The 23,358-nt window shown below is 42.3% G+C and overlaps 1 protein-coding gene across 1 annotated transcript; it reads left to right on the top strand.

Moving 5' to 3' along the window:
* The first annotated feature begins 18,365 nt into the window (after positions 1-18,365).
* LOC134453751 (dynein light chain 2, cytoplasmic-like) lies at positions 18,366-18,947 on the top strand. The gene is made up of 2 exons (XM_063204525.1): positions 18,366-18,497; positions 18,810-18,947. Exons 1-2 carry the CDS (start codon positions 18,366-18,368, stop codon positions 18,945-18,947), a joined length of 270 nt encoding a protein of 89 aa, XP_063060595.1.
* The last annotated feature ends 4,411 nt before the right edge of the window (positions 18,948-23,358 follow it).

Raw genomic sequence — 23,358 nt, 5'->3', positions numbered from 1 at the left:
TTCACCATATCCATGTTTCATACAATACAAAATAACTGTTGACAGTACACCATGCCAACATGAAAATGACAGCTAATTGGCTAAAACATATTTTTATCCTCATTTTGATTTGGTGTAAGTAAAGTGTTCAAGCAAAGGGTAAAGTGTAAAACAATTGAAAATGAACAGAAATCCTACCCTTTACAATGACTGTCTTCAAAGTCACATCTTCCACTCGCACAGGGGGCAACCATCTGTCAAGTTGAAAAACAGAGGTGAACCTTTTCTCACAATATCGGCAAACATGGCTTTTCAAAGGTGATATTCAGGACTGGCCAATAGTGACGCCCATTACAAAAAACAAGATACATATTTCGAGTAACATGTGGGGCATTACAGGGCAATAGCAAGCTAGAGAGCAATAGCTAGCTGCTAAGCTAAACAGCAGCAGGTGTTAAACAATTATGTAATGTAAAGTATTATGTAAAATAATTATGCTGGTAATTTACACTTCAGACTGGATAAACCTTAAGGTAACTTTTTTTACACCTAAAGATGTTGCACAAGATAAGCTACTGTTTAAGAGTGGATATTTGAATGCAAGACAAACAGCTTGTCAGATCACACAGCATGATCTAACAATCGTATCGGTTAACTTTCCATACAGACAAAAATGCCAAAAACATCACAATAGCGTAGTATACTTCACAAATGACCGTAATAGTGTCTTAATACAAGCATATTGCCAAAGATGACAAGGATTGAAACGGATTGTGAAACTTACCCGGCTGAAAACGATAGCCTCAATTTCAAAGCAGGAGACCAACTGACGAACAGGAAGTGACGTAATTCCATTTCCGGTTTTACTCTTTGGTGTTTTTTTGTTTTTGTTTGTTATCCCACCTGAATTACAGCATGAATTTCACATATATAGTTTTGATTTATGTAAAATATTTCTGTACCAATAAGGTAACAACTTGGTGCCAGCAGGAAGAAGATAAATACTGTCAATGAAAATGTGTTTCGACAATAGGCGATTCATTTCTTACTGCCACCTACTGTTCTGGAGTGTGATGTGCATGTCAGTTAATATTATGAGCTTTTTTCAAGTGCATACATTATTTGTTTAGATTATTTGTTTAAAAGTTCATACGCCGACAGTTCAAATGGTGTTTATATGATTTCAATGAATCATTTTTCCATTTTATAATAATATTGTATGTATACATATTTCTTAATATTTACCGGGACCCAGAAACATTTTTTGAGTGTGCCTTAAAAATGAACACAAAAAAACCTGTTGCCCTTACTGTTGCAGTTGTGCAACAGGAAATAAAACGTGCATTGAAGCACTTTATTTTGTCAAATCATATTGATCTAGATGGTATGGTAGGCTATAGGCCTAGGTTTGCATATTAATAGACCCATACAAGACATGTCCAATTAGTGTAACGATGGAATCTAATGATAGATAACAAACTAAAAACGTTGTCTGGACAGATGCTGATATTTCTGAAGATATTCACTTTTGTTTTTATCAGCAGCAAGGACCATGCTATACATCTTATCATAGAATTAAGTGAAATAACTCACAACCTTTTTTGCTCTGATGACGGAAACTTTACAAAAATTTAGACAGAGCATGATGAGACACGTGTGCATGAGATAGAGTCNAACACTGATTCTTGAAAGTTTGGCAAAAACATGTCCCTGCAGTAAAATATTAATTCTGTTGAAAATCAACTAAATTTTCACAAACAAAATGAACCCAGGTAATGGCCAAGGGGTCTGTCACACGAATACACAGTTGTTTGAAATATTTAAGTGTAATTTTATTACTTTTCATGGCTATAAACCTGTCCACTCCCTGTAAAAACGCCTGTCCCAAGGACTGGCATCATCATTTCAATTGACTTAAAATACAAAAATCACTAACAGAATTGAACAATATCACCATGATGTGGAAGACCATATTAAAGTGGTTCTACAGATGTGCACATAGTGGATGTAAAACAATATTTACTATTATTTACTGATTGCTCAAAATGTGTCCAGCATATTGGTCACCACCGTCAGATTTTTTCTAAAAGACAATAAAATCAGGTATGAACAAGGTAATTTTCATTACTGAGGACCCCTTTTCAAACCTTTAGCTCTACTGCCTACTTCACCATCACTGAAGCTCCTGTAAGTTTATTATTTTGTCCTCAATTTGTTAATTTGTTTGGACACTGGTACTGTCCCAACCATAAACTGTCAACACCGTCGGGGGTTTTAATAGTATTGTATTACATTAATGTTAATAAATATAATTTTTTTCAGAAAAGGTATGAAGCACCCAAGAAACAGAGCGAAAATGAAATGGCTAATGTGAACAAACAATGCATAATATTTAAAAGAGTGTTTTTTTGTCTCACACCGTCAGATGTCACCACCGTCAGATTTTGTTCTGCTCATCATGTTGTTCCATATTTTACTAAATTGTGCTGGTTAATGAAACATTACTAGGCATGTTAGTAATAATTGTGATCCAAAATGATACTCTAGCCACCACTGAGGTGCATTTGGAGGTTTTTTTGTCAGAAAACCTGACGGTGGTGACATCTGATGGAGTTCACCAAAAAACACATGTTTTACGTGTTTTTGACATGTTTTAAGAATATGCATACAATAAGTATCTACAGTTATTTTGAATTGTTAAAGTAATTCACTTTAATACAGTAAACATGTGTTTTTACTTCTAATTCTGTCTGCCGCTGTTGACAAAACAAGAAAGAGCCCATTTTATGAAAAATGTTAAAACATGGGGAGCTTCGCCAATGGATTCACTGCACAGACAAGACCTACATCTATGGTAATACACCTCTATATTTTGGATTTGAACAACTTAAAAGCTGTTTTTACCACATGTTCAACAACCAGTGGCTTACTTCCTAGATAATCTAACTAATGAAGTAAAAACACATGCTCATACTGTGCACACACAAAAATAAAGTGTTTATGCAAGATGCCATTGACTTGAGAGGGCTATTTATTTAGCTAAATGCAGGTACTAATTAGGCCACTTTCACCACTCTCAGATTACTGTCACCACCGTCAGTTCTTAAGTCACCACCGTAAGAAGGAGTTTTGGACATTTTAAAGGAATGTGCTTACAACATTTTCCTTAGGAGTTGTTGAAATATCAAAGTAATAGTCAATTTAAGCCTACACGAATATTTGTGAAATTACAAAAAATTGTTTGTTCTATTTAGGCGTTAAGTAAGCATCGTATGACGGTACGTATTTTAAAATTAGAACACATGAAACAGTATTAAAATAGAACAAAAGTGAATTTTCAACATTTAAAGGCATATGTGTGAACCAAAAAATACACATAATCACTTAAAAACTCCAGATACATATGCAACCAAATCAATACAATTTTAATAACTTTTAATTGTGTCTGACGGTGTTGACAAAAAACAAGGTATGATCGGAGAAAAGCCTGATTTCTGAAAAAAAAAAAACATAATGGGGAGATTGGCCTTGTGCATTTCTGAAAAGCCAAGACCTTAGTCTACGAGGATATACCATATAATTTTGTAATTCACTTTGTTTTTTTCTGTCAACATTGCAACCTGTTTTAGCCACTTTCTCAAGAATCAGTGCAAAGCATTATTTTTTTATTCTAAATTTCTAAATTAAATTAGGCCTATAAAATGTTTGCAAATGTCTTGAAATATAAACGTAGGAGCAGGTTCGCACACTAAACAAGACACAAAGGTCAAGCACAAGGAGTTTTTTTATTAGAGCAGGGTAGAGCAGACGTTTCAGGCTGTTGCCATCATCAGTGCTCTCAGTGCTCGCAATGAGCCCAACTACTGTGCAACAATTGAATAGTACCCACCAGGGTTGACAAGAGACAGGTGCAGTGGGAGGAGCTAATCAACAGAGCAAAATCCAATTATGCAATCAGGCAATTCAATGATGAACGTTTACAAACAAGTGAGTTCAGATAGACAGTATGTACAATGCAATTTTTTTCAGATGACACATTTACAAGAAACAAGCAAGATTAAAGTCCTCATTCATCCCTTTTGGGGATAGGCAGCCAAGTTCATGAATCCAAAAGCATTCTCTCTGAAGCAGAGTTCTGTCCAGGTCCCCACCTCGCCTTTTAGGCAAGATTCTTTCGACCCCCCAAAACTTGAGGTCAGCAACAGAATGTCCGGCTTCTTGGAAGTGTCGGGCAACTGGTGACACCTCATCAGATCTCCTCACAGCACTCCTGTGTTCTAAGATTCTTGTACGTAAGGCCCTGGTGGTTTTACCCACATACAATAGTGGGCAAGGGCAGGTCAAGATATAAACCACATGAGTAGAGCGACATGTAATGAGCTGTTTGATTTTGTATGTCTTGTTTGTGTGTGGATGTGTGAATGTCTGAATTTTGAGATAGTGTGAACAAGAAGTGCAGCTCTTACAAGGGAAGTTACCCTGGGCATTGGAGAGAGTGCTGCGAGGGGGTGGTGTGGCAGTGTCAGCGTGAACCAACTTGTCTCTTAGATTAGGGTTCCTAGAAAAGACACAGAGAGGTGAATCCTGAAAGAGCCCATGCAGTTGATTGTCAGTTTGGATAATGTGCCAATGAGAGTTGATGATGTTTCTAATATCGCTACTCAGAGGACTATATGTTAATTTGAGAATCAAACGATTTTGGTTTGGATTGGTGGTCTGAACAGAAGGTTGTATTTCAGAGGCACGTACTTTGTTGAGGGCTGCATCAAGCCAGGTGGCAGGGTATCCTCTAGAACTAAAATCTCTGTATAGGAGTTGGGCTTTGGCCTCAAAATCTCTTTTATCAGAGCAGATACGGTGTAGTCTAGTGAATTGGCTGAAGGGCAGTCCTCTCTTGAGAGAAGTTGGGTGGGCACTCGTGGCATGCAGCAGGCTGTTCCTCTCTGTGTCTTTTCTGTAAAGGGAAGACACAATTTTTCCATCAGTGAGAGAAATACAGGTATCAAGGAAATTGACAGATGTAGTGCTGACTGTGTGGGTGAACTTGATAGATGGTCTTAAACAGTTCATGTATAGAACAAAGAGTTCAAAGTCAGATAGGGAACCCAAAAAGATGACAAAACAGTCATCAATGTACCTCTTAAACAGTACTAGTTTATCGGAGAAGGGATTGTTATTGAACACATACTGGTCCTCAAGGAAACCAAGATAGAGATTGGCATAGTCAGGGGCCATAGTGGCACCCATTGCTGTACCACTAGTCTGGAGGTAGTATTGTTGTTCAAACCTGAAATAGTTCTTAGTCAGCACTAGCTCAGCCATTTTAACAATGAAATCTGTAGTTAGTCCATCATCATCAATCCGGAGGTCAAGAAAGTGTTTCAGAGCAGACAAGCCATCAGTATGGGGGATATTAGTATACAATGAGGTTACATCCATTGTGGCAAGCAACACATTTTGACTTAGGTGGCCAATCTCAGATAAGCATGCTAGGAAGTCAGACGTGTCTCGGAGGTAGCTCGGGAGCTTTGTGACTAAAGGTCTTAAGATGAAATCTACAAAGTTGGACAATGGTTCAGTCAGACTGTTGTTGCCTGCAACAATGGGGCGGCCTGGTGGGTTAGATAGACTTTTATGGACTTTGGGCAAAACATAGAAGACTGGTCTTGTTGGGGTACGATTGAACAGGTACTTAAACTCTTGTTCAGAGATAATGGAGGAGTCATGGGCATGCTGCAAGAAAGACTCAATTTCCTTTTGAAACTTACTCGTGGGGTCTGAGGGCAAAGGTCTGTAGTAGGTTAAGTCCTGTAGTTGTCTCAAGGCCTCTTGGTCATAGAGAGTTTTAGGCATAATAACTAGACCGCCCCCTTTGTCTGCTGGCTTCACAACAATGTTTTTATCGCGACAAAGTTTGTCAAGAGCCTGTCTTTCAGATGATGTCAAATTGTTGTTGCTTTTTTTAGAATGAGATCTATCGAAGAGCTGTTCAACATCACGTTCAACAAGGCGACAAAAGGTGTCCAGTGATGGGTTGGGGGCAGGTGGGCAAAATGTACTTTGGGGTTTAAATTTGGCTCGCCCACATTTGTAAGAGGTTAGAGAAGATGTGGTATCTTTGTAGTAGCTTTTGAGTCTTAAATTCCGGAAAAATTTAAACAGTTCAATTTTGGTTGCGAAGGAGTCAGCAGGCTTACAGGGAACAAAACTCAGACCTTTGTTCAAAAGACTTACTTCATCTGGATGTAGGGGGCTGTCTGTGAGGTTGAAGATTAGGCTTTCTTTTTGCGGCTCTGCCTTTTCGGTGTTGGTTTGGCCTGGGATGGTCTTGGCGCCTCGTCGACCCCGCCGCGTCTTCTTGTAGGGTAGGATGTGGTGCTTTGAGAAGTGTCGGTGTCGCTGGAGATTCCTCCTAAAAAATCACTGTCCATGCTGGAGGCTGAAGTCAGTGCTGCACCATCTTCAAAGTGGACCCTACGACGTGGCCTGAAGGTTGTAGGCAGATTGATCCAGGGGTAGACTTTATCATCTCTGTAGTCTATGGTGTCTCTGCGAAATTTCCTAATCTTGATCTGTTGGAGGTCTTGCTTGTATTTTGTCAGCGATGCATCGAGAAGCTCAGTTTGCTGTGTGAGCACGGTTTCATCATGAGACTCGACGATGGAAGCTTTAACATCCTCAATGTTGTCTTTGATTTTGAGTAGCTCTTTCTGTGTAAACTCAACAACCAATAGAGTGAGATCTAGAGATGCTTTGTTCATAATCTCGGTCCACTTTTTGCAGAAGTCCAGATCCCCGCGGCCAATGGTGGGAGCCTTCTGGATGCGGAGCCCTCTAGGTATACGACTGGCTCTGTAGTACTCACTCAGGGTAGAACCGTGGAGATTGTAGCGGATCTCTTTTTCTTTGAGGTGTTTGTAGCGTTTCATAGATATCTCTAGGTCTTCTGGTTGTATTTATGTATTAGAGTATTTGTCTCATCTCTTGGAAATAAGATGTTTTCAGAATCTTCAGTGCTGAAGGTGAAAGTAGTTGCTTTGTAGTCAGTAAGTTGGTTGATCTCCTTGAAAGATGACATCTTCACCGGGGATTCAGGTGGAGCAGCAAACAATGAGAAGTCGTCAGAAGGTAGGAGTATTGTTGCGCTATTTTTGCAACATCTAGAGCGCAACAATACTCCTACCTTCTAATGTCTTGTAAATCAAAGCAAAATGGCCCTGCCATGGGCAACCGGTAGGGCACTCGTCTGCCTTGTGGCCGACCCGGGTTCGATTCCCGGTCCGGGTCATTTGCCGACCCCTCCGCATCTCTCTCCCCATTCGCCTCCTGTCCACCTCTCAAACTGTCCTGTCAGTTACAATAAAGTTGTAAAAAAGACCAAAAACAATCTTGAAAAAAAAAAATCATAGCAAAATTGTCGAAAGTAGCCTACCCATCAAACAAAAAGTATATTTGCTCATGAAAAAGAATTGGGCCACACATCAGCGGTATCAAGGCGTCAGAGGCATATGTCAGTTCAAAGATTAGATTTTTTGAATATCATCTCTGAAATGGATGTTTCTTGGTAACAATTAGGAAAGACCATAATCACAGAAATGGGACTCCCTATTTTTTTTTTATAAGGGCAGTCATGGGTGAGCGGTTAGGGCGTTAGACTTGAGGTTGCCGGTTCGACTCCAGACCCGCCAGGTTGGTGGGGGGAGTAATCAACCAGTGCTCTCCCCCATCCTCCTCCATGACTGAGGTACCCTGAGCATGGTACCGTCCCACCGCACTGCTCCCCATGGGGCGCCACTGAGGGCTGCCCCCTTGCACGGGTGAGGCATAAATGCAATTTCGTTGTGTGCAGTGTTCACTTGTGTGCTGTGGAGTGCTGTGTCACAATGACAATGGGAGTTGGAGTTTCCCAATGGGCTTTCACTTTTCACTTATATGTGTTATTGATTCATCTACAGTATATTTTGCTGTGAATATCAAGTGTTTGACACATTGAGATGGGATACAGATTTACAATCATGAAATTGCTATGCCAAATGCTGCTCAGACAACAGAAATGTCAAAGCTATGAATCATGAATGGAAATCTCAATGGCCCTATTAATTTGTATGCTATCACAGTTGATTAGCTAGAATATCTTAGTGAGATCGAGCCAGTTCTTAAAACAGGTTCATTTGGATTGTCTTATTGTCTTGAAACAAGTAAAAATGTACTCACAGTCTAATTGTTAATGCGACTCTGTCAGTATGTGTTCTATTTTAAGAAAAAAGCTGCTCAGAACTAGTTTTATTATCTAGGTAGGATAAAAAAGATGAATTTTCTTGAAACAAGTCAAATAATCTTAACAATAGTCAGTCTTACCAAGAAAATACATTCAAAAACAAGTGTAATGAGAACAAAATGTTGAATTCAAGTATATTACACTTCTACAGATATTCGTTTTTTGCAGTGCACCATTAGTAAGCGTGCCTAACGGAAAACGGAAACTGACAAAGCTGTAACTGCGAGCTTCGGTGTCAAACAGACGAATCGTCTCGCTCTGTGCGCTCTCGAGGTCAGCGTTGGCGGCAGCGCGAGCTTGGCGCAAGTTCCTGCGGGAATCACTCACGAATTGCGATTGGGCAGCACGAATCCCACGTGCTCTGAACATAGTCACTGGGACGTGGGATAGGTGAGCAAACACCAATGCTGTCAGACCGACGATTACGCATGCGACGAACGAGAGAAGTGCCGCGAGTCGTAGGGAACATCTTTGTAAGAGGGTGCCCATTTCCGAGACAGGACTCAATGAGTCAAAACAAGTTACAAGGCTACCACCTGGATTTAGCTGCGGACCAAATTGGGACAGGGAAACAGGACTGCCATGCAGTAACCTTGCCATGACGGACCCGGTTTCAAATTTTGGCGCCTCACTATCAAGTCTAGCGCAGGACTCAGGCTCTGCCAACATGACCGTGTCAGCAGAGCTGTCTGATACCACTTCAGATGCCACAGCCAGCTTCACTGGGGCATGCTTAACTACGGTGGCACAGACAGTGTCAGGACGCTTGCAAGGGTCTAGTGTGACGGAAGGCGGAAGCAGGACCGAGTGCCCAAAACTAGCACTCTTTGCGTTATCCCGCGCACGTTTACGCTTCAATTTGAAACAGTCAGCTATGACATGGCCAGGTATATGACAGTAAAAACAACCTTGTTGATCAGATGGAGTGGACGGCGGCTTGGCTCCATTGTACTTGCGAGAGACAGTTGAACCAGGAGACAAGGAACGAGATTTGGCGTGGGCACGATCCTGGTGGATGAGAGAATACTCATCAGCCAGGATGCAGGCAGCAGACAGAGTTTTAGGCTTCTGTTCACTTACATGCGTTGCGACAGAACACGGCAAACAGCTAATAAATTCCTCAAGGAGGAGTAACTCGCGTAACTTTGCCTGGTCATTCGCTTTTACTACAGTGCACCAACGGTCAAATGACGCTTCCTTCAATCGGCCAAACTCGACATACGTCTGATCTGCTCCTTTCTGGAGCTTACGGAAGGTTTGGCGATACGCCTCGGGGGTTAACTGATAACCGCGCAGAATGGCATCTTTTACGTCGTCGTACACCACACTATTGGCAACAGGAAGAGACGCGTATATTTCCTGGGCTTTCCCAGACAGAACACATTGGAGGAGAGAGGCCCACTGATCTTTTGGCCACGCAAAGTTGGTTGCAACCCTCTCAAAGTGCGGAAAATACCGCTCCACGTCGATCTCAGAGAAGGGGGGCACCAATTTGATATTCTTCGCCACGTCAAAGACAGTTTTATTTTTACACTTTTCCGCTTCTATTTTTAGGCGGTCACGCTCCAACTCTAGTTGCTGTTTCGCAAGATCGGATTCCAACTCTAAACGCTGCTGCTCGAGGTCCAACTCTCGCAGACGGATGGTTTCAGAAGGACTAGACCGAGTGGAGGGGGATGACGCAGCTTTAACTGGCGTACGAGGTGGCAACACACCTGTTTCGATGAAGACCCCAAAGAGTTTCGTTTTTAGACAATCTTTGGTCTTCTCATCCTCAGTGTCTAACGCGACGTTGTACTGTTTAGCCAATTCCAACAATTGGGATTTGTTGAATCGATGCAGTTTAGTGCGTGACGGGGATTCAACAAATCGTTTGATGGCGGACATGATTAACGGACAGCTGATCAATCACGGATAGTCGTAACAATTCGAGTGTGCATAACAAACCGGCGAATAACAGGCACACAGACAAACAAAAAAAATGCTCCTCACTAAGTAGCAACGAGCCAAGGCCAAATAGGCGTTGAAATGGAGCTACAATCAAGCTACAATTAAGTAGCGACAGGTGGTCAATTAAGACAGGCACAGACGTGCAAACAGGACCACAAAAACAGACTTCCCAAAAAGACAGGCAGTTTGGCACATGCGTTGGGGGGACAAGTGGCGAGTGAAAAAAAACCTGGGCAGGGGTGGGTCCTACTCTACTCCTACTCTGTAAAAGAGAGAAAACAAGAGCCTGACTGACTGCGTTTCTTCTGTGGCGTACCCAGCTCGAGGCTTCAGGGAGCCCCCTCCTGGGATAGCCACAAAAACGACTTGAGAAAAGGAAAAGAAAAAACACACACCCAAGCCCAAAAGCGAAGGCAGCACTCACCACTCAGCGCAAAAAACGCGGGGAAAACGGGGAAAACACAGCACGGCCAAAAAGCAGCAAAACCCGTAGCGCAAGACTAGGTTACAAAAAGGCGAGGATGCGAGAGGTCAAAGACACAATCCCGGACGAGCCCCCAATATGTTACAAACGGTAACATAAAAGGACTCGAAACAACGGAAAAGGGTCTCGATGGTAATTTAATGATGTCGTCTAGGGGTACAATATTCAATATCATAAACAAAAGAGGAGCCGCGCTCCTACATATCAAACACAAAATGGTCAAAGCCGTAAAGGCGCAGAATGAAAAAGACTAAGTTCGTTGCAAAAGTCCAAAAATGAAAGTACAGGCCTAAAAGGCAGCGTCAAAAAGCAGGCAAATGCCAACGGCAAATGCAGGTCACAAACGGGCAGGCGAGAGGGAAGTGGCAAGCCGGAAGTGAGCGAGAGAGATGGATGGTCATGGCCTCTACTTATGCAGCACCGCCTCCAGGCACAGGTGAACTCAATAATCATCCTCAGCATCTCAGGATCCTGCTAAGAGCATGTGCAACAATCAAAAGTTAGGGGGCAGCCAAACAAAATTAGGGAGAGCGAATTAACCGCACCTGGTGTTAACAGAGTGCGTGTGCGAGTGTGAGTGAGTGAGTGAGTGAGTGAGTGAGTGAGTGAGTGAGTGAGTGAGTGAGTGAGTGAGTGAGTGAGTGAGTGAGTGGGTGGGTGGGTGAGTGAGTGAGTGAGTGAGTGAGTGAGTGAGTGAGTGAGTGAGTGAGTGAGTGAGTGAGTGAGTGAGTGTGTGTGTGTGTGTGTGTGTGTGTGTGTGTGTGTGTGTGTGTGTGTGTGTGTGTGAGTGAGTGAGTGTGTGTGTGTGTGTGTGTGTGTGTGTGTGTGTGTGTGTGTGTGTGTGTGTGTGTGTGTGTGTGTGTGTGTGTGTGTGAGTGTGTGAGTGTGTGAGAGTGTGTGAGTGTGTGAGAGTGTGTATGCACGCATGTCTTCTACAGTGTGTCTTCCCAGGCCGACAGCGTTAGTCGTTATCACTTCTCTCTCTTTTTCACACTCTTCTTTCCACAAAACATCTCTCTCTCTCTCTCTCTCTCTCTCTCTCTCTCTCTCTCTCTCTCTCAACTGATATTGTCACACTCTTCTTTCCACCAACCATCTCCTATTTAGAGATTGTTCCCTCAGCCAAGGAGGTTATGTCTTCGGTTGCATTGGCTTGTCTGTATGTCTATCTGTTTGCTTGTCTGTCTGTCTGTTTGTCCGTCCCTCCGTCCGTCCGTCCGTCTGTCTGTCTGTTTGCTTGTCTGTCTGTCTGTTTGTCAGCAAGATACCACAAAAAAACTTATGAGCGGATTTGGATGAAACTTTGTGGAGTTGTTGAAATGACCCAAGAAACGAGTGATTAAATTCTGGTGCCGATCTGGATCATGAACCGGAACCAAGATCTCTTAAAAGATTCTGGACTCTGATGAAGATGGCTTGCCATCGAAACGTTAGTCCCTATGTTGTGCACTTGAATTAAAAAGAAAAAGCATCCCATCTGAGTTGCTCCGGTGTCTTCTCTTCATTCAAGATTACCTGCCTCCCTCCCGTTGATGCACCAGATGTAAAAACAGAAGCGCGTGGAACCCCCTTTTTTATCTTTTAAAGATTCCTCACATTGTTAGGCATTGCACCATTGCTATAAATCTAGATGCCTCTATTATTATATTGACCGAAAATTGAATTGCGGAGAGGGCAAATTTTGACCAAAGAAAGTGGATCTAACAAGCGTCATTTTGTTTCTTTTCCGGTATCCACTTTATGTCGGGTGAACGCCCCTTTAGGAGACCTTCAGTTAGGAGACCTTCGGAGTCCTGAGGTTGAGAATCAATGAAGTCCCCTTAGCGCTGTAGATGGCGGTAGCGCACGTCTTGCGCAAACACCTCAAAAAGAGAAGAAGAAGTAGGGGACAACGCCCCCTTAGGAGACCCAACTTGAGCATATGCTTTTGCATTGAGTGGGCGTGTTTCGCGTTATCTTGGTTTGATTCAGTATTTTTGTTTTGACACTCCAGTTTCTAACTCCACATAAAGAATTGAAAGACTTAAAGGTACACTGTGCAGGAAATGGTCAAAAAGGGTACTGCAACTATGCTGTGAATTGAAACTAGGCTGCCTATTGCCAAATTTGATCTTTTAATGAATGTTTACTAAGTAATAAACTAATGTTTTCTAGTATGGCCTAAGTACAGTCATTTTTGCAGCCTAAAATGGCTATTTCTAGAAATTCAAAAAGGCAGACCATGGAGAAGATCCCCCTTTTCATGTAGGGAAAGTGTAATTTTTTCAGTCATAATGAATACTTTGTGTTAAGTATTCATGAAAAAGGTAACATTAATGAATGGGCAGCATGAATTCTGGAAATAAACAACTAAAAATGTCACACAGTGTCCCTTTAAAATAAAAATAGGGTGTAACCATTGACAGTAAATAGAATACTGTCAATAGGGTGTAACTTGGTCAAATGTTCTATCAAACAGCTTCCTTAGCGGAGGTCTGCACTCTCAGAGTCTTTTCTTCTCACTTTCACACGTTTGCTTCCACTTCACCTATTAAAGGGGAAGTCCAGTTTTTTTAACATTAAGGCCATTTTCTGAGTGGTCTGCAATCTTTTAGATCCCCCTCACCGTTTATTTCATGTTTGCTGCAGTCTCTGTTATTTGACTGACTTGGATTTGATCTCAACCAGCTTTAGAATGGCCGTCTATGAGCACCTGCAACTCTGTTCTTAAAATCAACTTTAACATTTGTTTTCGAAAGTCTACAGCTCACAAAGTGGTTAGGGGTGTTCACTAGCAGTCCCTAACAAGTTTCAAGGCGAAATTTGGCTTCTGTCATTTTTTATTTGCCATTTTGTGAAAGAAAGTGAAAGTGAAAGTGAAACTTAATTTACAAATTGCTACATAAAACACACATAAAACATGACAGATGCCATATTTCGCTACAAAAATTGCTAAGGAACACCAGTGAATACTGTTGAACACTTGCTGAGTTGCATATTCTTCAAAACAAATGTTAAAGGTGATTTTAAGAACAGAGTTGCAGGTGCCCATAGACGGCCATTCTAAAGCTAGTTGAGATCAAATCCAAATCAGCCAAATAACAGAGACTGCAGCAATCATGAAATAAACGGTGAGGGGGACTCTAAAACATTGCAGACCACTCAGAAAATGGCCTTAATGTTCAAAAAACTGGACTTCTCCTTTAAGAGCTGCTGTCTTCTACACTGTTAACTCATATCGTCCTTTCCTTCCGTTCATGACACTATTATGACACTGTAATGACATGCATATGACACCGGCGTCAAGTAGAGTGTTACCCATCCATTTTGATACCCTTGTGGCAGGGAAGCTGACACAGAGAGAAAGAGGGCACAGAATTGGATCCTCTTTCCAGTGCATATATTAGGGCCCGACTAAATCAGCACTTCAGCAGCTCTGCCTGGTCACATGTAAGCGGTTAGGGCGTCAGGCTTGTAGCCCAAAGGTTGCCGGTTCGACTCCTGACCCGCCAGGTTGGTAGGGGGAGTAATTAACCAGTACTCTCTACCATCCTCCTCCATGACTGAGGTACCCTGAGCATGTTACCGTCCTGCTGCATTGCTCCATTTGGGGCTGCACCCTTGCATAGATGAGGCTTAAATGTAATTTTGTTGTGTGCAGTGTGCTGTGGAGTGCAGTGTCACAATGTCAATGGGAGATGGAATTTCCCAGGTGGGTGCTGTGCCTAATTTTTCGCTCTGTGTTACATCAGTTTGGACACGAAGCTGACAAAGGTACAGATGTGATGTCCTTGGTTGATTATCAAGTCATTAGGCTTGTCTGATGTTACAGTGTGTGTTGTCAGCAGGTAGAGGTGAAATGTTGCAAAGTTGCCAGAAGATGGCAGTGTTTCCAATGCAACCATCTTACAGAATGTCAACCTTCCAGTGTTGGAACATTTAATAAAAAATATGAAATGAAAATGAAAATATTCTAGAATTTGATGTGACTTACACACGTGTACACGCATGCACGCACACACATGCGCACACACACACACACACGCACACATTTCATTTCACAACTTCAGTCATTTCTGTACTTTGGTAATAAACTGTGCATATGTTCATTTCGATGTTTAATTTTCATAATACAGCGCGATAACGCCCTCAAAATCTGAAGTCTAATGAGACGAAAAACTTTCATCAAGTCTACTCTCTAAATGAGTGATGTCAGAACAGTGTGTTGTCAGCAGGCAGAGGTGTAATCTTGTGAATTTGCCAGCAGAGGGCATTACCCCACTTATTATTAGGCTATTATTAGGCTACTTTACCCCAGGTGCCCCCATTACGTAGACTAGTCCCGTCCAAATAGGGCAAATGAAATGCACTAGCCCTGTGCCCCTGTCCCGGGGGGGGTAACAAGGAAACAGAAACTGAAACCTCCCGCGTCCTTCATATCAGGGCTCTTAACTCTGTGGATAAAACACAACATAACCTAATTCACCTCAACCAGATCTTCTCATCTATTAGTGAAATCCAGAAAACCGACCACCACTCAGAGAGGTAACAGTTTTTGTTGTACGATTTCTCTCTTATGCACACTATGTAGGCTATTGCTCATGTTCCTTCCTCTGTGTGGGTGCCTCAGCATGGAGTCGAGAGGTCACCGAAATTCAGAGCTGTTCGTTTAAAAAAAACTACTGTCCATTGGCAAATTCATAGCCTACTACAACCCATATGAAAATGGACCATTTATTATGGTATTCCTATGATTATCATGGTTCTACCATGGTATGTCATGATTACTCTAAGTACTCTGAACCTAGAATAATTGGACTATGGCTTACTATGGTATTACTGTGATTTTTATGTAGTAACATGGTTCTACCATGATATGTCATGATTACTCTACCCAAAATCAAATGCTGTCTGCATGAGGAAACTGCACGGTAGCTTGGCATGCCAAATCTGGCTGAATATAATAAGGATCATGTCATTATTTTAAACCAGTGAATGAGAAAAAGACCAACAAAGGTCGGCGTCTGCACTTAACACCAGTGTATTGCTTGGTGGGTGCACTCCCAAAAAGTAGTAATAACTGAAGATAATGGAAAAAAGGAGGCGCACACAAGGCTTGTGTGAAAAAGTGTATTGAAGCCGAAAATAAACAACAGAAGTCTAAGGTTAACTGGAGAAACAGACGTTTCGGAGCTAGTCTATTCTCAATGTCTTCAGTAGGAAGGTGTTTATTTTCGGCTTCAATACACTTTTTCACACAAGCCTTGTGTGCGCCTCCTTGTTTCCATTATCTTGAGTGATTATTTTAAACCATGTAGATTAAAAAATAAAAAAATAGGGGAGACCAGGGCTAGTTGGCACACATTTCATTTCTAGTGCCATATCTTTGTCATAGGCTACATTGCTTTAAAACTTATTCCCAAACTCCATCTCAGCTAAATATTCGGCACATGCATCGTTGGTTGATAATTCATTGTTTCCATCTATGTGATTAAAGAATCATTGTGAATTTGTGAGGTAGGTGGGGCTAGTTGACACACATTTAAATTGCATTTAAGTATGTCAAAGAACATGAAGACTACTTTGAATATTTAAAATATCATGAGTTAATGTTTACTCAAATAAATGTGATTTCCATGATGTCTGTAATACCTATTATTATTTGGTGTCTATCTCTAACAGATGTAATTTCCATAATGTCTGTAATACCTATTGTTATTTGGTGTCTATCTGTAACAGTGTGGGTCAACATGGCAGCAGGTCACCTGAGCAGCTCTGCTGCTCCTGGTAACAATGGACGGTACATCATGTACCATGGCACCTCCAGAGAGGCTGCTGAAAACATTAATAAGTCAGGATTCAGGCAGTCCAGCGGTGGCATGCTGGGCAGGGGAGTCTACCTCAGCCGGGATCTGCAGAAGGCCTGGAAGTACCCTTTGAAGCTGGATAAGTCTCAACAACGAGTGGTCATCAAAGTGGAAGTAAGAGTTGGCAAGGTGAAGAAGATTGACTACCAGGGCCACCCCCTGCAGAAGACATGGCATGACGAGGGCTACAACACGGCCTGGGTTCCCCCTAACTGTGGCATGGTGCCCAGTGAACTGGAGGAGGATTGCGTGTGGAATCCCGACAGGATAACTGTGTTAGATGTGATTGACCCAGCACCAGACCCAACACCAGGTGTTATAGACTCTTATCTTACATACTTTTCCATTTTATTTTATTATTTTATATTTCTAGGGCTTTTTGCCGAGATAGGACAGGGAAGACTATAACATGAAGTGAGTGGGGAGAGAGAGATGGGGAAGGGTTGGCAAAGGACCTGGGTCGAACTCAGGTCAGCCACGTAGCAGACAAGAACCCTACCGTAAGAGCCATGGGCCATGTTCAATATTTTGATAACAGGGCTGGGTATTGCCAACAGCCTCGTGATATCATACATTTCATGATACAGGGGTATCGATACCATCTGTATTGTGATACAGGACTTTCCTGAAATGTGGTCTTCAAGGCAAAGCACATCAATACATTACTTTACAAACATCTTCATGAAAACAGTCATATTTGTAGTAAAAAATTGACAGAATGAATTAAAAGGCAACATTACATTGCAATGGCTCCCCATTCAACATTCGACATTCAATTGCTATCTAGCATAAGAAGATCATTTGGTATACATAAGTTTATCTACTGATAATATATTTTACTCTGAAATAACAGTAAGTGTGTGGACGTCTTACTGGAGTATTGCCTAAAACCTCTAGTTAATTTGTAGCAGGATGTAGGGGTAACGATACCACACATGTATGACGATACGATAGCCTATGTTATTCTGATATGATATATTGAAAAAGAAAAAAACCCTATCTGAAAGTGGATCATGTAAATAACAATGCATTATATTGCCAAAGTGACTTCATTTCCGAAAGCTGAATTTGTCTATTTATTAACAATCCATTATGTTATGTAAACAGTATAGGGCTATGTAAAAATAGACTAAGCCCAAAGTAAAATGAAGGATGCTTTGTTGTTGTTGACCGGGTTGTGGGTGGTTGAGGAAGGTAGCCTGGCGATGCCATATTATGTACTTTCACCCAAAGATTTTGGCTCTGGACATAGTCTGGCGAAACCCTCCTTGCTCGGTTCGCTCACTGTTCTGCCAATCAGCAAGCAGTTGAGAGTGGTGACACAGAACTCACCTGCAGAGTCCGTTACTGATTGTTTCAGGTAACACTATTCACACTTTTTCCTTGTTATTTGTATGCTTTTTAACACTATATCGTAACAGTCATGCTAATAAAGCACAATATGAATCTTAACTTGAACTCGGAACAACAATACATGTAAATGGCGGAGTAAGCTCAGACCATATCCCACCCTCCATGGAGATGGATTCCTCTTAGCTTTCGCCAGACTGTTTGATGGATCTTTCGCCCAGGCTATGAGGAAAGGAGTTCCGTAGTGCTTTTACTATTGATGCTCAAATGTGTGTGGTGTTTCTTGTCATGTCCTGACTACTTTTTCACTTTGAGATTACGACTGACTTGTTTTTTGCTCTCTCTCTCTCTCTCTCTCTCTCTCTCTCTCTCTCTCTCTCTCTCTCACACACACACACACACACTCTCTCTGGCTCCCTCTCTCTCTCTCTCTCTCTGTCTCTTCATCCTTGTGTTGGTTGGCCAACTTGCAGACCCCATGACGGACAGGAAGGTTGTGATCAAGAATGTTGACATGTCTGAGTGCATGCAGCAGGTCGCGGTGGACTGTGCCACCCAAGCCATGAAGAAGTACAACATTGAGAAGGACATCGCTGCCTACATCAAAAAGGTCTGGTCTACTTTTGTGTTATGTAATGTGTGTATTTCTACTAAAGCTTCAATAACGTGACGTATACAGTAGCCTTTGTGTTTGTGTAGGAAAACCATGAGTGGCAGAAAATCCTAGTAAAAGGCCCTGTTATAGTGCAAGAAGCTGTAATTGACCTTTAGTATTTGCCACAAACTATACACCAGTGCTCTTATCATTAGTTCTGAATGAAGTGTTTTATCTGTGTTGGTTCTTCTTTTGTTGTGGAATTGCAATACATTCTACAGTACATTTACACATCTTTTTCTGTGTGTTTCTGTGTGACTTTTTAAGGAGTTTGACAAGAAGTACAACCCCACATGGCACTGTATTGTGGGCAAGAGTTTCGGCAGCTGCGTTACCCACGAGACCAACCACCAAATCTACTTCTACCTGGACGAGATGGCCATCCTCCTCTTCAAGTGCGGCTGAGGTGGCGCCAGGGGTGGGGTCATTATGTATGGAATAGCTGCCGACGAGGTGTCCCGATATCAAAGGAAATAATGGACGAGGCAGAGCGTTCTAACAGCCCGCTTCGCCAAGTCCATTTTCCCTTGATATCGGGACACCTTGTCGCCACTATTCTGCTTATCACCCGGTTACCAGCATTTCAATATCAATTTCTTAATATGTTGAACTAAGGCTTCGTGAGAAAGTAAATTATCCACTGTGCTTGGTAAGTTGCTATTGGCACCTCTTCCTAATCTAGTGCGACGCGCCTCTATCGGAGGCATATAAGGACGCGCACAGAACGCTGGGCTGGGAAATGCGATAGAATTGCCGACTGGGTTTTTGACTTGACAACCAGATGCGATAGAATTAGTAACGGGGTCTTGACTAGACAACCAGATGCGATAGAATTAGTAACAGCACTTTGCCAGAAAGTTAGAAAAGAAGCTACTTAGATGCCCGCATGACATCATAGGTGTCCTGCTCTTGGGGAATAAAGGACACCTGCTCAGCCAATCAGAAGACGTTCCGTCTGCTCACCGGGTGATAACACTATCACATCACCACGTCAGAATTGTCACCAACATTATTGAATTGCACAGTAATACCTCTTTTCAATATACAGTACTGTAGTGTATGTTCTCAGTATGTTTTCTGTTTGTCCAGTCTTGCACTTTAAATGTCTCTATGTGTATTGTAAGGGTACTCTAGGTGTGCTGTGTGTGTACTGTCTACATGTAATATCTATACTGTCTATGTTCATACCTAAAGTTTGTCTATGTCTGCAATTGGAAAGTAAGAAACGTAATTTCAATTCTTTGTATGACCAGTGCATGTAAAGAAATTGACAATAAAGCCGACTTGACTTGAATCGGTACATCACTGTCTGGGGGCGTGGCGTGGCGCGGCGGGGCAGGCCGATAGGGATATGTGGGGGAAAAAACAATAACAACAACAACGAGACCCATCCACCTCTTCATCACTCTCCCCACTCTCTTCTCTGCCCACCCTTGACCCTCTCCACTACCTGGACTCCCTGACGCACGCGGTGGCTGTAGTTGCATCCACCCACTTCAACTATCAACAACTAGCCTGGCCGCGGCAAAAACCCCTACAACAAAGCTGTGCCCCTGGGAGCAAATTCATTTTGCGGCCACTAGGGGCGTCTAGATTTCTAGGCTAATCAACAACAGCAACGGCATCTCATTGTGCTGCTGGCAGTGCATAATTTCATGGACTGCAAAAAACTTGGGTCGCACTGGTAAGAAACAAAAACTACTTTCACCCCTGGTCACACACATTAGAAAAATAAATAAATAAATAAGGAGAGTTTGACTTAAAAAGAATATGCTTTTATGTGTTGTCGTTCCTTATTGCGAGGATGCATTTGCTTTCAGTAAAGTAGTGCTGCCACCTTCAAGTGCTCGGGAGCGTATATTTGAAACTGAAGTGAAATTGAAAGCTCACCTGGGAAACTCCAACTCCCATTGTCATTGTGACACAGCTCTCCCCAGCACGCAACAAAACTGCCTTTATGCCTGCCTCACCCATGCAAGGGGGTAGCCCACAATGACGCCCCAAGGAAATAGTGCGGCTGGACGGTATACCGTATGCTCTGGGTACCTCAGTCATGGATGACAGCACTGGTTAATTACTCCCCCCCACCAACCTGGCGGGTCGGGAGTCAAACCAGCAACCAAGTCTGACACCCTAACTACTTACCCACAACCACAAACTGGGAACACTGATGATGGGCTAGACCCGAAACGTTTGTCCCTTGTCTGTCGGTTTTATTTACTTTTTTCGGCTTTGTTTAATACAGTTTTTGATTTTGCATTCAACTGTTGTGTGCGACTCCTTTCTTCCTTTTCGTCATACTGCTCTTGCAAATACGCTCAGGATAAGACATTGGCGTGGACGCTACCCCACCTTTACCCTAACCACTTAACCATGACTGCCCTCCTCTTTCAGTGTTGGTTTGACTAATGGCATCACTTAAATATTGTGTTTGAAGACAAAGTATCCAATCCAAAATTAGTTTCTGTCTACAGTATGTCCAAATAAATGTGTAGGCCTATATGTAAATGTCCAAATAGCACAGTATGAAGGAAGAGATGTCCCTTTATTCATGTGGATTGTGTGTCTGTGTAGGGCCAGGGCCTCTGTGTGTCTGTGTAGGGCCAGGGCCTCTGTGTGTCTGTGTAGGGCCAGGGCCTCTGTGTGTAGGGCCAGGGCCTCTGTGTGTAGGGCCAGGGCCTCTGTGTGTCTGTGTAGGGCCAGGGCCTCTGTGTGTAGGGCCAGGGCCTCTGTGTGTCTGTGTAGGGCCAGGGCCTCTGTGTGTGTCAAAGATAGAGAATTTGTAGGCCTACTTTATTCTACTGTTCTCTACTTTGCTCTATTATATTGTATCTGATATGCTGTGTTAGATGTGTAAACTGTGTCTGAGGGCAGGAGAGTTGGGGACGATCAAATGTATGACAAGTCCAGGGGCCCATAAAGGGGCATTAAACCCCTCATGCCTTTACACATGCAACACTCACAATAGGTTTGTGATTTTTGTTTTCCATATGTGCAGCTCCTGTGTGTAAATTCCTTTCTGTTACTAACACAACACAGACAAACCTGTAACGTATACGTGTGTTGACTATTTGGTATAGATTTCAATGAAAGAAGTAATAGTAGGCCTACCCATTGATGGGCTATTGCTACTGGAGAAGAAAGACAACTTTCTTTAGTTTAATATTATCCCCTGAAACTAGACATGCAAGGGAGGGCCTGACAAGAATTGCCCTGTGCCCTGCTCGCCCTGCCTATAGCTCCGCCCCTGGCTTCAGGTGACATGTGCGCAGGTATATGGGCGTTGTAAACCTAGGCTACCTGTCCTTTTGAAGTATGTTTTTTCCCTTCAACAACAACCAGCAGTTTAACGTTTGAGGTAAGTAGGCCATATCTTAACTATGCACCTGTATGTATTCCTTTTTGATCACTCATGGCCTACACCCTACAATATGGAATGGAATGGAATAATTTAGACCAACTAAATGATTTGGCTCCGAGTTGGTAGGCTATGAGTAGGCCTAGAGCCTAGTAGCTCATCTCAAACTTCCTGGAAAAGAGGGACATAGCCGAAGACTAGTCTAGGCCTAAATCTGAATGAAACCAGCTAGGCCTACATGGAGTTTAAAGGTTACATTGTGTGCACAGCTGGGAACATCAACACAGTCGTTGTGTATTTGTTTCCATAAGCAGAGTGGCACATTGTAGGCTTATGAGCTGACTTTGAGGAGTGCTTCACGAACATTTGACAGCGTTATTGAAACAGCGACACCTTATCTTTCAAGCCTCGCCTTCCCGCTGGTTGCAGTCCGTTTCGTTCTGGCTGTGCTCTCTTTGTGATTTCACTGTAACTCATCAACCTGGGGTGTGGTCATGACCTTATAGCTTTTTATGCACCTATATACCGTATATTTATTTGTCTAAGCCTATTTATTTAAATTACAGGTCACACAAGAGGTTTATTGTTTTAATTGCATTAAACCAGCACTTTCCAAACAAAAGTTATTTAGCAGTTATTTTGGTTTCTTCTCAGGCTAGTGATATTCCAAAATAAAAATAATAGAAATAAGTGATAGGCATGAGAGCATCATCATTAATGACATTGCTATTTTATCCTAAGCCAAAGGGATGCTGAGGGCCTAAACTTCTCCCCCCATCTCCTTCCCAGCTCCCGACTGTATTCCATCTCTGGGCTTCATCCTCCTCCGTGTGCCTCTGCTCTCCTTCCATCTCTGAATCTCTGAATGACTCTTCTCTAACTCCATACTTTCCCTCACACGTTCATCCTCCTTGCATTTCCTGTTTACTATATCCATCTCTGGCCTCTTCTTTCTTTTTCATTGACAGAAATGTATCATCTATAGTGTTTTGCGTTATCTCTTGGACATGTTTGCCCTGCTCTCTGCGACTTGCTTTCGGCCTATTTAAAATTAATATGTGCTGAAAACTTAACTTAATATTTGCCCCTTCCAACTTTAACCCATAGCATAACCCAATAAAGTTGATAGGACTTAATTCTTTAAATGCGTATTTAATAACAGCAAATGCAGCTTTGGCTGAAGTATTATGCCAAAGTATGCAAGAAATTAACTAAATATTGGTTTAAGTCGTTGGACAGTCCAACTTCAACAGATATTTTTGCTCATTTGGACACAGGTAAAAATAGCTAGTGTTAATGTACTGCTGTAATGTAGGCCTACTCTGCTATCATGCAGACTTGTGTAAAAATATAGGAGCTTCATGTCAGCTGAACACTCTTTGAGTCGCATGTTGTGTTGTTGTTGGGCGTTCAGAATGCCCAACTGAATTTTCGGAATGAAAAACCTCAGAATGAGCG

This window comes from Engraulis encrasicolus, chromosome 8 (assembly GCF_034702125.1).
Source record: "Engraulis encrasicolus isolate BLACKSEA-1 chromosome 8, IST_EnEncr_1.0, whole genome shotgun sequence".
Lineage (NCBI taxonomy): Eukaryota > Metazoa > Chordata > Actinopteri > Clupeiformes > Engraulidae > Engraulis > Engraulis encrasicolus.
The sequence above is the reverse complement of the archived record's forward strand: the minus strand, read 5'-3'. Positions and strand labels throughout refer to the sequence as shown.

What these genes read in the sequence shown, in the direction of transcription:
- LOC134453751 (XM_063204525.1), top strand. Translation starts at nt 18,366, where the DNA reads ATGACGGACAGGAAGGTTGTGATCAAGAATGTTGACATGTCTGAGTGC. An exon ending in TCGCTGCCTACATCAAAAAG is followed by an intron (nt 18,498 to 18,809) that starts GTCTGGTCTACT and finishes TGACTTTTTAAG; the next exon opens with GAGTTTGACAAGAAGTACAA.